General features: G+C 38.2%; 1 protein-coding gene across 1 annotated transcript in view; it reads left to right on the forward strand.

The window, feature by feature from the left end:
- Positions 1-15,191, forward strand: part of LOC136442607 (collagen alpha-1(I) chain-like) — a 77,384-nt gene extending 62,193 nt beyond the window's left edge. The window contains exons 54-80 of the mRNA XM_066439552.1: positions 93-146; positions 459-512; positions 907-960; positions 1,116-1,169; positions 1,548-1,601; positions 1,842-1,895; positions 2,284-2,337; positions 2,477-2,530; positions 2,692-2,745; positions 3,134-3,187; positions 3,371-3,424; positions 3,647-3,700; positions 3,966-3,983; positions 4,127-4,144; positions 4,356-4,391; positions 4,762-4,779; positions 5,069-5,143; positions 7,609-7,702; positions 7,973-8,069; positions 8,317-8,456; positions 8,858-9,070; positions 10,910-10,992; positions 11,218-11,383; positions 11,719-11,831; positions 12,310-12,375; positions 12,953-13,165; positions 13,643-15,191. Coding sequence (XP_066295649.1) covers positions 93-146; positions 459-512; positions 907-960; positions 1,116-1,169; positions 1,548-1,601; positions 1,842-1,895; positions 2,284-2,337; positions 2,477-2,530; positions 2,692-2,745; positions 3,134-3,187; positions 3,371-3,424; positions 3,647-3,700; positions 3,966-3,983; positions 4,127-4,144; positions 4,356-4,391; positions 4,762-4,779; positions 5,069-5,143; positions 7,609-7,702; positions 7,973-8,069; positions 8,317-8,456; positions 8,858-9,070; positions 10,910-10,992; positions 11,218-11,383; positions 11,719-11,831; positions 12,310-12,375; positions 12,953-13,165; positions 13,643-13,789 — 2,145 coding nt within the window. The 3' untranslated portion in view covers positions 13,790-15,191. The remainder of the gene's footprint in view (positions 1-92; positions 147-458; positions 513-906; positions 961-1,115; positions 1,170-1,547; positions 1,602-1,841; positions 1,896-2,283; positions 2,338-2,476; positions 2,531-2,691; positions 2,746-3,133; positions 3,188-3,370; positions 3,425-3,646; positions 3,701-3,965; positions 3,984-4,126; positions 4,145-4,355; positions 4,392-4,761; positions 4,780-5,068; positions 5,144-7,608; positions 7,703-7,972; positions 8,070-8,316; positions 8,457-8,857; positions 9,071-10,909; positions 10,993-11,217; positions 11,384-11,718; positions 11,832-12,309; positions 12,376-12,952; positions 13,166-13,642) is intronic.
- Positions 15,192-15,814: the final 623 nt, after the last annotated feature.

The raw sequence follows: 15,814 nt of genomic DNA on the forward strand, positions 1-15,814 counted from the left end.
AGAGTCTAAGTTGATAGTTTGAGGTAGTACTTGTTAGGGAAAACAGGAAATTATCAAAACAGTCATCAGATGTTGTTATATGCCTGCTATAGGGAAAATCAGGACCTCCAGGGACAGATGGCCAAGTTGGACAGAGAGGACCACCGGTAACACTTCTATTCTGTACAGTTGTTTCAAGTAACATTTTTCAAAAGTATTCCACATTTCCATCCATACTTTTTTGGTTTGTAGTCCTTGTCAACATAGTGTATGAAATTAGAGAAAATTCTGATAGACAAAGTCAGAAGTTGAATATGAACCCAACTAAATATAACTGAAATTTAGTGCAATTTTCCCTTTCATTATTGTGTGTTGGATAGTGTAAATGATACAGTCTAATTTGAGAATCATCAATAGAAAGAGCAGAAAAATGCCCAGGTTTAGTACCTTCTAAAGTGTGCATTCATATGTACCTACAGGGTCCAAGAGGAGATCCCGGTGAGCCAGGTGACAAAGGACCGCCAGGAGCCCTCGTAAGTAACGTTACTAACTTGTACTTCTCAGGAATATCATTTCATATTTTCTATGTCAGTAGATCTGAAATAGAGCCACACAGAAACTCATACAGAATCACTGTAGACAGGAAAATCCTGGCATAATAACAAGGAAAATTTGTTTGTTGTGCATCTTTGTGTGGACTTCTAGAATCAAGCCAAAATAACTTTGTAATTGATTAACATTTCAGCACCATGGACAGACTTTGTCTTGTCACTTTGACCTAAGCTTTTGTTAGGTTTGGTGTGGCCAGCACCAGCTTAGGAAAACTGCTTTCTATCAAATCTATCAATATGTCTATCTATCTATCAAAGCATTCCTTCAACTCAATGCATATAACTGTGAACATTAAGATTGTGTTTACTGTTCCAGGGGGTGAATGGAAACCCAGGACCACCTGGCTCTGCTGGATCACCAGGGAAAGCTGTAAGTAGCTCGCAGTTCAGAATTCTACCAGCTGGACAATGAGACTTCATAGCCCTTTACTTTTTCTTCCCATATTGAGAGCTGTTTAACACTTGTAATGATTTTACACCTACATGTGTACAATGTTAAGTATGACTGCCTTTATTCCTTCTCAGGGACCAATAGGGGAGAAGGGACCACCTGGACTGAAAGGAGACCCAGGACCCAGAGTAAGTATTGTGGGATAAAAGGACATGTACAGTTATATATAGATGTCTGATTCTTCTAAAGGCTTCATACTTGATCACACACTTACACATAACTGTAACAATACCTGGTAAACATTTTGTGCAACATCCTGTGCATTACACATACTCATAGACTCATATGCATCATTTACACAGGAAGTGTGAAATTGTGTCAGTGACTTAATTTCCTCAGTGCAATCATGGTTTCTTTTGACTATCCGACTGTGTAAATTTTAAGCAGTTGGTTTTTCATGTAGATATTCAAATACCAGTAAGAGAATACAGAAGTCCTGTCAAATCTTGTATAGTGTGGTATGAAGGAGATGTAAAGTACACTGTCTTGTGTTTCCCTATTATCAGGGCAAGACTGGTGAGATTGGTATACAGGGACCAGTAGGTGTGCCCGGAATGAAGGTTTGTATATAAGTGTGTTTTCCAAAAAGAAATCTAAACCTGAACATTAAATTGCTGATGTCAGGTTAATGAAAACACTTAAAGGTTCTTTTGCTTGTATGTATTTTCAATTTGTAGATGAAAAAGTCACTTGTCTTAACAGTACAAATGTTATAGATTTGTTGACATCTGTTTAGTTATAGTCTCCAGATTGTTTTGGATAGTTTTCTTAGATGTTGAACATGACTTCATGTGTTCCAGGGTGAAGACGGGTTTCCAGGAACTCCAGGGTCACCTGGGCCACCAGGTGGAAAGGTCTGTAAATCAAAATTACATTGGATGCCTCAGTCAGTGGAAGGAAACCATAATTATGTCCATGGCTAGCAGTCAATGACTAAGCAAATGAGGAGGGCACATACAAGTCTTATTTTGTTATTGTTGATGAAGTGACCAATTTGCTGGTTAGTAAAGACAAACCTTTTGGAAATTTATAGGCAGCTTGCATGTGCCTTATGTTTAAAGAACCAATGAAGGTTGACCACTATGCACCTGTTGATTCATTGTATCAATTTAGAGTCAAAATTTCTTCAGATAGCTTTATTCATGGTTCACTTTTACTCTTTCAAGTATGCATGTATGTATGCAGGATGTTTTACAACATTGTGCCTCGTAAACTATATAAAGATGAAACTTTGTGTTGTAGGGAGAAGTTGGACCAGAGGGACCACAAGGCAAGGATGGACTGCTTGGACCTCCTGTAAGTGAAAAGATGTGACTTTGCGATGAATCTGTTTGAACGCCATAATGATTGTTCTACCAGTATTGAAAAGCTATCAACACCTTCAGATAGCGATAGTGTGACTTTAAGCTACTGTGACCTTCTATTGTCCTTTCAGGGCCCACGTGGAACTCAAGGGCCGATCGGACCCAAAGGACTGCGAGGAAATCCTGTAAGTTACATGTTTATGTGAGGCTTGATGTGACAATTTTATGACTACTCTGTTTATGAACTCCTGCATACATCTTATATGTATAGCTACTCAACATCGAAATGTGAATGTATTCTTCCATTATTGAATATTTAGAATGTTCTTGGATTTATCTATTGCAGGGCCTTCCTGGAGCGGATGGTGCAAAAGGATCGTTTGGAAAGTCTGGTTCTAAGGTCAGGCTATTAGATATGAATAGAGATAATGTGCGAGGCATGATTTTTAATTGCTAAATTGCTGTTCTTATTGTTTTCTTGTAATCTTTATCATTACCATGATCATTAACATAATATCATGATGCATTATCAGTGGTAAACCATTGAACATAAGCCTAGCTGCTACTTTTCAGGTTCATGAAAAAAGGAGAGAGTGAAGGTTTGATGACTTGATGAGGTTGATGCTTTGTCTTTTGTAACTTCATTCATTCTATATGTTAGATGGTGAAGCACAGTGTATTTGAAGGGAAAGGCTACCTTTACTCTGAGGTTTAATGTTGCTATACTTACTTACTTGTTGCTATGCAGTATCATTTTGTAACATAAACATACCAAACCTTCTATACAGGGAGACCAGGGACTGATGGGTCTCACTGGACCAATTGGACCACCTGGACAAAGGGTGCAGTTCTTTGAAGCATATTTCTTGACATGATTAACACTTTGAAGCATCTACGATTCAACAACTTAATCATGTTGATGATTATTTTGACTAATGTTCATTTGAAATTCTATCTGTTTTTTTTTCCAACTATAGTGAAAGAAGAGGCAGTTTTAATGGAAAGTTTTGTGTTTGACTTTGCAGGGCCCAGATGGCAGGAGAGGTGACATTGGACGGGCTGGTTTTCCGGGAGAACCTGTGAGTGAACTTAGATTTTCGCCGGATCTTTATAATGCTGAATTGAGACTTTCGCTTCCTCTTCTACAGTATAACTTGTTGCAGCAAATGATGCCTAGTAGTTCGAAACTGTTTACACATGGTAGTGTAAATTACAACTTTGATTTCCTTGAATGTTTTCTGTAGCATCCAGATACATGACAAACCTCTAATTCATAATCCTAATGATGTTTTCCATTGCAGGGTGATAGTGGACCAGTAGGACCACCAGGAGTAACAGGCAAACTGGGCAGAAAGGTGAGACAATTGTTTTTGTTTTTGCAGAATCTCGCACACTGCTACATTGTATAATCTACAGTTACTGTAACTCTGTTCCCCTTTTCAAACATCTTTTGGTTTAACATATTAAGATGAGTAGGTGGAACAAAGAACAATATACTATACTTTCAAGCAATCATGATATCATACAGCTTTCTAAAGTTTGAAGACAACGCTTGGAAAACAGTTTGGAGAGAAACTTAATATGACAGGTGTTTCTTTATTTTCTTCCACCATTGTCTAGGGTGATATCGGCCCACGGGTGAGTTTAAACATTTTTTTTACCATCGCTATTTCTTTCTTCCTTTTTTTTGTGATTCCCAGTTCATACTATTGAAACAATGATGTCACATGTTCAACCAGACATTAAACACCTGACATGGTCACTTGCTTTTTTCTCACCAGGGCCCCAAAGGCATCATTGTGAGTATATATTTTGTTGTTACATCAAACTATGTGTAATACCAGTTTGAAGATCGCAGCCTGAAAGTTCAGTAACAGTTACTGTTATAATCTATTCTATTCCTAATGTACTGAATATGAATGTGTTTTTTTTATGCCATCTAAGTTATCTATATTTGTAGTTTTATACTAACAGTTGACAATGTTCTATTCTACCTGAACAATGAAACAGGGAGCTCCTGGTCCCCCTGGCATTCCAGGCCCACCTGTAAGTCTACATTGATTATCTTCTCATATGGGCCAGGCAATCAATTTACTTTGTAAGCTTTACTGTAGAAATTGCCATTCAAAACTATCACATGCATGGTATTTTTGTCCCAATTCATTATATCTTTATGCCCCTGCCTATATGCTTATGTACGGTGTAATAGGTCAAGTAAAAAGAAACACTGCTTTAATCTCTTATGTGCTGAGAATGTAAAGAATGATTAAGGTAGTGTAAGTATTAGTATATATTTGATAATTCCTGGGTTTTTTTACAGAACAATGAAAACAACAATGATTTTGCAGAAACATTACGTGATTGGATAAAATGAACTTAATATTGACTAATCAGTGCCATTATCTTTTATACACAGGGTCCTGCTGGGGACAGGGTAAGTTAACAATAATGATTTTTCATTTGATTCTATGAATTTTGTTTTTCGAAGTTTAGCTACTAACATGCAAGTTCCTGATGTGGTAGATCCTGTTGTTGCAATCTTTCATGTTGGTCTGCAATTGAAAAGCTCACTGTTGAACAGGAACAATCATGGCATTGTTTCCTCAAAACTAAAAGTTCTGGAGGTAATATTTTACAGCGGTCCACACCAGGGCAGACTCGATGTGGCTGCTTTTTAAAACTACAGACAAAGATTTACAACTTACACATCTCCTATATCCCAGGGTCCACCAGGAACTACTTTCTTCACTGGTGGCGGCTTCCCAGGTGCAGGCGGAGGTGCAGGTGGAGGTGCTCCGGTCAGTACTTATTGTGTCTTCTTGACTTGATTTGTCTGTACACAGCAACAGTGTTGTACAGTTTTTGTGTGACTTATGATTCTCAGTTTGTCTGTTACTTTTATCTTCAGGCAAACCAGATAAAATAATAGGAATATTTTTGTTGGCGGCATCTTTATTCAGGAGAAGGAGTGGCATTTTTTCACATGTTGTGAACATATGATTGTGTACCCTGTACTTTTCAGATCATTTTCATAGAATGGTGGTCAAGCAGAAGGATGATAATGTTTGTTTGATTAGATTGTGTTTGAATCAATGTTCCTATCTGAAATGGTTGTTTCCTTCCATCAGTGTTCCAAATATTGCACAGCTTACTTTTCATTGTGCACCTTAAGCATTTAGTTCTGTAGTTCAAATGTAATACTACATCTTGTCATCATACATGCATGAAGTTTTTTTCTCTCTTCAGCCTCCAAACTCAGACTATGGGCAGTCTCCTGCCTATGTCCAGATCACCAACTATACTTTTCCCCCTGAAAACGGTCAGCCTCAGGTGATTGATACTAACTCTCCTCTTGAGCTTGAGGGTGGCCAATCACCTGCCTTTGGTCATTCTTCTGGCCATGTGCAACCTCTGTCCAGTCCAGACTTCACATAGAGGAGAGGTGGCCGATGGTGTTCTTACATCTCCTTATCCATCTTCACTGATTCATCCATGAATGTGAAATCTTTAAAAAACTTTTCCTGCTTGATGCTTTTATTAAGCAATTCTTACATCATCTAAAAATTTATTCATCTGAAAATTTAATTTTTCAAAAAAATCATTGTCTTACTTTTATTCAGCAGATGATACTTTCTACTGGTGGATAATGCACATCCAACACTGCTTTTCATGCTTCCCAGAAAACTATGTACTCTAAGCAATGTCTGGGCAGTTGCACATGTATCATCCTCTCTATATACATGTACTAGTATGTCTGCAAACCGCCTGTTGTGATAATGAATCTTTGGAAGGCAGGGCAGAATCTATGGCAGTTTACGTGCCTTGTAACAAATGACTGATGTTACATGTTAGTTAATGGAAGAGAGTTTGTACTCCTTGGCATCATATATTTTCTGCACTCTTAGACAATGATGATATATTTGTAGTGGTGCTATCATATCAAAATGTATCATAGATAAAACAGTGATGGGCAAATATGTTTCTACTGCATCAGAGGATATGAAAAGGATATTTTGTTACCCAGTTATCTTTTAGCAAGGTTTCCTCCAAAGCTTTTATGTGTTGCTACTATCCACATCTCAAATCAGTGTCATTAGATTTAGATTAAAGGTAGTATAATGTTTTTATCAACCTTTTAACTTTCCTTAATCACAAAATGTTAATCATGTAACAGTTATGTGCGGTATTCACAAATACTGTGTTTAACTTTAACTCAAGCAGTTGTAAGTCTCCCTCGAGTCACACCCTTGATTCATCTTTGTGTTGACTTCATGGACTTTCATACCTCACTTCCCACTGTAGATACCAGGCTCGACCTCACTCTACAATCCTATCATTGGAGAGGAAGTGGTAGGCATCCCTGACTTCACTCTGACTGCATATCTGCTTTGACGGAGCAGACTGTTCCCTTTGAACATATCAACTCTTCCCAGCAACTTCAGGCTTCATATGGCTATACATGTAGCAGCATCCCCATTCCTTCCTGTTTTTAAGTCAGAATGATCAGTGCACTAAGGCAAACTACAGTAATTACAAATCTTCACTTGTCTCTGGCCCCTTAAGAAGAATGAGCTTCTCAGCAATTGCTGACTCTTTGACTCTAGCAACACCCATGTATCTCCCTGCTGTTAAGTCAGCATGAGCTGTACTTTGAGCTGTACTGTACATAGTACTTTTAAGGTTGACAACAAAATAAAAGCTTACCTGCTTTTCTGTTGTCCCTCTTATAAGCAGAATAAGCTCCCCAGCTACTTGGGATCATGGCACCACCCCTTTAGCTTCTTGGCTGGTTTCTTAATGTTCACTCAGAGGCTGTGCTGAGGCAAACTCTTATTCTCCCTTATCTCTTGTCCCTCACAGAAGAATTGATGCTTTGGTGCATGGGCACAGAGACACTATAAGTACCGTTAATCCCTGCTTTTAAAGGTTTCCAGACAGCTATCACGCCAAAGGCAGAAGCTTGGATGTCTTAAGCTTCTGCTTGTTTGCAGACATCACATGGGGCAACTCTGTTGCAGCTTTTGATGACTCATGGTACAGATATGTGTAACATGGCACCAGCTTGGTAACTGAAATGAAAGAAAATATGTCGGATAATGAATATTGAGTGCTTATCTAAGCTACATTTTCGAAATGTAACATTAAGGAGTTAGTTTGTTCCAGGATTTATAATGATATTATGAACAAATAGTGTATAACCTCGTAGATATGGTTGACTGTGTACAAATGTTCGTTATTTGAAGATGTTTGTTCCCTTCCTTAGATAACTGGGGGAGAGACTGGGAGAGAAGTTACAGAAAGTATACAAGAACTGGACATGGACTTGTACAAGGCCACAGGCTACAACGTGTCAGAAGGCAAGTCAAAATTCTTGAGCATTTGTTAGTACAGTGACTAATGATTATGGAAAGATAGCTTGAAACTGATATTTTGGTGGTGTGGTGGCATTGTTCATGTTTTAAGTGATGTTACAACAGTCTGTATTTCAATTCTATGTCTGTGTTGTGTTGAACCCAATATGACACTGTTTGGTGGAAGTACAACATAAGAACTAAATACTATCATGCGTATCTGAACAAATAATTTTTTTATGAAATTGTCCTTATGTTGACATCTTTTCTCCTCAGGAGCGACCCTCAGCATCAGTAATGGAACCAACACCTTCCTCATTCGTGTCGTGGATGGTGCAGCCATTTTGTTTGATGCTGAAACTGGATCTACGAGGTATCATTGTTATACATGTACATGTATGTCGAATTGTAATCAAACACTAAGCAACAATGTACAAAACAAATTATAGACTGCTTGACTGAATACTTCAAGTGTTTGTTTGACCAACTGAGGGACATCCCACCATTTTTTGGGATCACTACAGAAGCTCTATCATGGTATTTCACACCTATCCTGCACATTATTTGTTTTAGAATTTGTTCAAGTGTGTACCTATAATAGAGCTCATGTCTTGTTTCAGAAAATTCAATGTGTCCTCTGGAACCAAAATCTTCCCCAATGGCACAGTGCTGGCAGGAGATGAACAGATGATGTCTATTGGCAAGTTCCTGAACATGACTGGGGAGGCCAGGCTCTTGGGCTTGGGCATGGTTGTAGTGGGTAAGACCTGACAGTATTAAATCTTACGAGTTGCATATGGACAGGCTTTGATTTTCACCAGTTTTCCTGTCCTCCATCTTCTAATCTTCCAAAGAAATGTGAAGTGCTACCTTGGACAATGCTGACACCTTCTCATAACAGCTTCCCTGAAATTACAAAATCACTTCAGGCTAAGTGAGAGAATATGTCCTAGTTGTCACAAACGTGGCGAACAATGAACTCAAAGTTAACTACCAATGCCTATGGAAAGAAGTTGTTAAGCTTGGTGGGGAAATGTTTTTTCAGATTAAGTTACTTTGGAACTTCTCTGACCAAAACAACATGGGGATGGACTGTAATGAAAATATGTACAACCTTGCTTGGTATAAGTTTGACATTTCGCCACTTCCTTGACCTGACAGGACAGTCAGGGTCTGTGAGTAACCAGACAGGAGGCTCCTCCTCACAGACAGTGGGTGGGAATGGGTACCCTGCCGAGGCCTTCAACCAGAACGGAGGGTCTCGAACAGTTCCGACCGGCACGGGGGAAACTGTGTTTGTGACAGGAACGGGGGGATCCGATGGGACCTTCACAACGGGTGGAGGCGGATCTGTCTTTGTGACTGGAGGAACAGGTAAAGTTAGTAACTGGCTAACCCTCTACCTGCTGAGGTCGCATTTTCCACCAAATTTGCATTTGGTTGGCAGTAGAACAGTGTAGGTTGCAATTGAGGGAAGTGAACTATTTGTAAGGTGTGCCAAAAATAGTTACTCAAGCAACTGGATAGAATTTTGAAACAGTCAGTCGTTTCAGACAGTAACTTACTACCTGGATGATTAACTTTCATCAACGTATTTGTAAGGTGTACTGTGATTTTTTTCATGAATTTGCACCTGCACAAGAACAATGAAAACTTTTATCCCTGTGTTCCTCTTTAAAATCTATTAAATGTTCTCTTCTGTTTGATCGCAAATAAACAGAAACGGTTACTTAGACTGCATGATATTCCATAGACTCTAAGTGATTCCTGACTGGATATTTACCTTCGCCGAGAAGGTTATGCTGAGGGTAGCGTTTGTGTATTTGTTTGTAACGTACAGCATAACTCGAGAAGGCTTGGATGGATTGTGTTGATATTTGGTAGGTGGGTAGGTCTTGATGAGACTTAGAAATGATTAGATTTTGGGTCCCCTAGCGGCTTGTTACGGTACTGCAGCAGAACTTCCTGTTTGGATATCTCGTGTTCTGGACATGCTATGGTCCTGATTTTTGAGTGGTAGATAGCTCTTTGGACACTACTCTACCAGTCTCCCCCGGTCGCTGGGAAAATAGTAGAAATTGGCCAAATACAGTCAAATGTTTGAAGGGAGTTGGCTACGGAGAGAGGGTCAAATTGCGAAGTCTAAGCTTGAGTGATGATGTACATGATTAGGTACTTATTATGCAAATAAGTATCTAATTTGCATAATTAATGAGGAAAATTTGGACATTCGCCAAATTCCATAATTGGACTCTCAAACTTGTGACATACATGTATGTAACTGAGGAGGAGAGAAATATTAGTAGATATCAACTATGCAAATGATGACCTCATTTGCATAATAAATGAGAAAATACTATAACTCCAGATGGGCTTGATGGATGGTTTTGATTTTTGGTAAGTAGATAGCTTGAGTGATGATGTACATGATTAGATACTTGTTATGCAAATAAGTATGTAATTTGCATAATTAATGAGGAAAGTTTATACAACCGCCAAATTCCATGATAGGACTCTCAAACATGTGACATATGTAATTGAGGAGGAGAGAAATATTAATACATATCAACTATGCAAATGAAGACCTCATTTGCATAATTAATGAGAAAATACTATAACTCAAGATGGGCTTAATGGATGGTCTTGATATTTGGTATGTAGATAGCTTACGTGATGCTTTGCATGATGCATAACTAATGAGACAATTTCAAAAGACCGCTGTGTACCATGATATGACTATCCAAATATGTGACATTTGTAACTGAGGAAGAGAAGAATGTTAATAGATAGAAAATATGCAATTGTAGGTGTAATTTGCATAAGTCATGAGAAACTACTATAATTACATACTGTAAATGATGGCAATTTCATACTTGTGGCATTTGAAAGTTATGTGAATGTGAACATCGTTGAATCAAATTATGCTAATAAGGACCTCATTTGCATAATTGATGATAAATGTTAGCATATCCTTCTTTGATAAGCTCATTCTTTGGACAACTTCTGTTATTTGGCTGAAGACGATCAACTGGTATGATTTATGATTGATGAGAAACACTCCAAAATACGTCAGTCATAAAGGTTAAAATCATTTGGCGAAGGTATGAGGTCGTGGAACTCTAGTTCTTATTGCTGAAGGTACAATCAGCTCATCTTGTACCTCATACTATTATAGCTGCAATTATCTTATTCATTTTGCTTACCATTGTTTAGGCACCACCAGTGGATTTGGAGAAGAGAATGGGGTTGTGAAAGAGGTTTTCTCTCCATCAACAGATATAGATCATCTTAAAAAGGTAACCATGTTCTTCCTTGTAATTTTCCTTGAAGTTCTAAACTTTACCATATATTGAATTTAGATGATTGTGAGTAGACAACTTCTTAATCTGTGTAGCCGGTACCCCGGTAACCACCCTTCAGCATAATACGCCAGCTTTTGCAAGCTCTATTCTTCTTTATAATATTGTTTAACTTCTGCTAATGTGTTATCATACCCTGTATCTGTATGATATTTGTTTCAGCTCATCAGTAGGCTAGAAGTAGCTGAGTGGACAGACTACTTTGAAGAAGAGACGGACAGGTTACAGGGGATTATGAAGACCATTATCAACGGGCCTTGGGGTACAGCTGAGTACCCGGCCACCACATGTAGAGACCTGATGTTAGCACAGCCAGGACTGAAGGATGGTGAGTATGTGTGTGCGTGTGTGTGTTTGTGTGTGTGTGTGTGTGTGTGTGTGTGTGTGTGTGTGTATGTATGTATGTGACGTGTGTATGTATGTTGTATGTGTATATGTATGTATGTAACTTTTGCATGCATGTGTGTATGTGTATGTACGTATACGTAACATGCATGTGTGTGTGCGTGTCACAGTACATGTGTGTGTGTGTGTGTGTGTGTGTGTATGTATGTGTGCTTGCATCCGTCCGTATGTGTGTGCATGTGTGTATGCACAAAAAGTCCTTACCAACAAAATGAAGAAACTTTGTAGTACTTCACCTGTGATTTCCTGTGCTGTTAGGTTATTACTTCATCGACCCAGACGGAGGCTGCCTGGAGAATGCGTTCCAGGCCTTCTGTAACTTCACAGCTGGAGGACTGACCTGCTTCCAGCCCACCAACAGCACCCTGGCCGTGAGTGGAGATCTGACTTTTCTGATTACTGGTTATTTTTCTATTTTCATGGGAACTTTGTTTCCTCCAGGTAGAAGGGGAAAGGAGGTACAGTTAACTGTAGTAATACATAGGAAACTTGTATTGGTGAAAAGTGCAAAAATATATATATATATATTCACACTGTATTAGTGTATATAAGACTAAATTTCTAAGCAAGCCGCAGAATTTCTCTTTTCTGTACTTCCCACAACAAAATTTGATTGGGATTTATTTTAGCAACTTGTCGCATGACATAATGACTGGTCTAATGCATACATGTCATATTTGCATTATGGTTGAAGTAACAACATTATGGTATGCCAGTTTGTTCTTGAATCTGAAGCAAAAAAAAAATGTCATTAAGCGATATTAACAAATCACAAACATTTGATTGTATCAATTAAATATGTCTCTAACTTGAAGTCATGATTTTGTTTGTCTTTGATTTTTTTTTCAGTCCCCAAGAAGTCCACACAAGTTTGACAACTTCACCTGGTTCAGTGAGACAGAAGGTGGATTTGAAGTAAGTTGACAGGAACAGACTTTACAGACTTATTTTGTTGTCATTTTGGAAGCAGAAGGCAGTACACGAGCCTAGTTTGAAAAAGCTAGTTAACAAAAGTGATGCTTGACAGTCAACATATTTGTTCATGAAAATGTTAGATGTAACACCTTGAAGTTACCATCTAATTATTACTATCGTCCTTAATTTGTTATAATGTCACTTTTCAGTTTGCTTATTTGCACAATTTGCTGTCAATTATTGAAAAGAAGACAAAAAGACTGCTTTTCAAGACTTGCAATATACAGTCAAACGGGGGCGGGCCGGGTAGCCATCAAAAGGACTGACTTAGGGGTATCTTACCAGCCCCAGTTTACCAAGCAATGGCCTGTTCCTGTCAATAATCAATCTTTCCTTATTCTGTCATTGTAGCTTAGTATCACATCACATCTACTTGCATAAGCCTATTACCATGTACCAATCATCAGGCCAAACAACCACTTGTCACTTGAGTGGTTGCTGAGACCAGGTTTGACATTAAATGTCCATGCTGTAAAATACTGTATCACAATTTTGTTTGATTTTTCTGTTTGACCAGATTCAGTACGAAGGTGACCCCATCCAGTTGAACTACATCCAGGCCATGAGCACACGCGCAACACAGACCTTCACGTTCGAGTGCTCATCAGCGGTGGCGTGGTACAACTGGAACACCGACGGCTACGACCAGGCGGTACGACTCCGGTCCAACAATGAAAACGTGCTGACCTACGGAACCCCTGGTGTAAAGACTATATATGATGGCTGCCAGGTCAGTACAGATCACTTGCACCTGCACTTCTACAGGTCCTTCTAAGTGATGTTAAAATCTTTCGAAATATGCCGAGTGATGGCTCTTATTTGTTTAATTCACCCATTCTTTCCCATCCCACCCTTTGTCTTGCTCACTCACTCACTCACTTTCATTTAACTCTCTACATGCTGAGTTGCTGACTTGCTGAAGCCAATAGAAATATTATTGAGTTAAGGAACCCATAGCAGGAAAGGGTTAAAAGTTGATAAGGGGGTCAATCACCTAATTTTGCTTTTGATAAATTCCTCCAACTGTAGCTTCTCGAGATCTCACAGGCCCAAAAGTTGTTTAGAATGGACTTTTCATTCATTGTTAATAATAATGTAACTTTTATTTGATTACTCACTTTATCAAGCTTTAAGTTCTGTCTTTGACTGGATTTTACCATGGAATAAGTCAACTTTATAACCAACATGTGAATCATTTTTGTTCTAGTTTGGCTCACCCCAGCTGGACCTGACAGTTATAGAAATCAACACAACGGCCACAGAATGTGTTCCAGTCAGAGACTTTGGTGTGTTCGAGTTGGACGAAAACGGACAAGAGTTTGGCTTTTCAGTCGGCCAAGTTTGCTTCCAATAGTAGAGAGATAGGTATTTGAGTGACTTATGCCTTTGCTATGGAAGAGAAAATGACGAAAAAATCTTAGTGTACTCTTATACCAAAAAGAAATAAAGCTACTTAAGTAAAAGTAGACCCCTTGAATTATACCCACTGTCACTCGAGAAAGTTATATATATATATATATCTTCTGGCTGCAGTGTACTTTGTTAATGAATTTAGTCTTAAGGAAAATTTGTTGTATTTTATGGCATTTACCTGCCTTGTATTAAAGAACCTCAAAACAACATCGTGTATGGTGAAAACTGTTATCACCTCATGATTATATGGTGCTATTTTTCACTTGACATTATTCTAAGAATACTATATTTTTGTTCATATGTAAGTTTTGGGGAAATGACTGTCCACTGTACACTATATGTCAGCCTTCACTTATTATGCATTTCTTAATTTGAGCAGAAAGAGTCTTTCATGTAGATTTCAGTAAGGTGTGCTCATGAAACAGTAATTGAAAGTACAGTACTTCTTTCTTCCATTGCTACATAGTTGACTTTACATCATTCTTTAAGGCCCAAAATGTGCATTTTTATAAAAGTATTAGAAAATGATTATTCCTTATTTTGCAATTCCTGTAACTAGAATCTGTTCCCCTTTGCTTGAAGTGTGTCTTTGAAAAGAAAGCATAACGTTATAGCTCTTTGCTAAGAAATGTTTTCAAAATAGCACAGGTGCAAAATTATACTGGTGAATATCTTAACAATTTTTCTTTGTCATGTCAAATGCGATGTGTTTTAGAACACGTATGTATGTTAGAAAATTCATGTATTAGTTATGACCAGTACTAGTATATTACCAAGTGAGAAAACCTTATGATTATAAGTGATTTATGTAAAAGCAGTACCATCTTTACATGTATTTGTATGTTGATACCTTGCTGTGAAGTGTCATGATCCCTTTTCTTTCTTGTATATGCAGCTGCTGTGAATATTCTTATGCTTTTTCTTATTACAATCTAGAGGCTTGACTTTGCTAATCCCCAGTGTAGAACATTTCTGGTGCTGGTGTGTGTTTTTCAACAGAACTTTCTCAATATCATATTGGTGGCAACTCCGTGGTTCAAGAACAAGTGAAATTTGTTCATATGTTTAGGCTTTTTTCTAGGGAACATTCTGCAAGACTCTTGAAGAACAATTTAATCTAGGAAAGATGATGTTTACATTCATTCATCACGTTACTTGCAGCTGTTAACAATACAATAGAAAACTGGTTTTGTGGTAAGCTATTTTCTTATGGAGTGAATCTATTTTCACACTCATGTAAAACAGGCTTCATATTTAGTGCCATACATGCTGTATTTGTGATTTTCTGTATTTACATGTAGATCGCTCATGTCAAATCAAGAATTAAACTTGTTTTTTTTTAATACTGTTGCAATAGCGTTTTGTTGTGTTGACATTGATGAGGGTGGCTTGATCATTGTACAAAAGTAAGATACGTTGAAACAAACTGGTTCAACAGATATATGTTGGGTTGGTAAATAAAGGTCAGTGAAGTCCTGTAACAGAGATGATTTCAAGCACACACCATAAACACAGAAGTGGGCATCTTACTCTACAGTGAGTATAAGAAAACCATAGCAAGTACTAGATATAGGAGTTAAAGAATAAAAGAAGCTTTGGCCAAATCAGTACTGACCTTGAAACTGACTTATGAAGTGGAGACATTTCATCACCATGGACAGACCCTGCCAGTATTGCTCCTGGAACTATTTGAAATTACTAGAGGTGCGCTGAACGCCATAACCAGGGAAATTCGAGAGGAAATATCATTTTTAAGAAGAGAGTAAATGTAATTGTCACGTTCGTAGTGGCAGAACCACGAGATCTTGCCTCTAACGACCTCCAGGACTCGACTTCAGCTGTAGAATAGTGTGAAATTTTATGTAACACTATTAAATGGAGGTCCTAATGAAACAAACAAAGCAAACCTGACAGTTGAAACCATTTGGCCCGAATATACTAGTGAAATCAATTTCAAGGACAGCAT

The sequence above is a fragment of the Branchiostoma lanceolatum genome, chromosome 9 (genome assembly GCF_035083965.1).
Source record: "Branchiostoma lanceolatum isolate klBraLanc5 chromosome 9, klBraLanc5.hap2, whole genome shotgun sequence".
In the NCBI taxonomy this organism is placed as follows: Eukaryota; Metazoa; Chordata; class Leptocardii; order Amphioxiformes; family Branchiostomatidae; genus Branchiostoma; species Branchiostoma lanceolatum.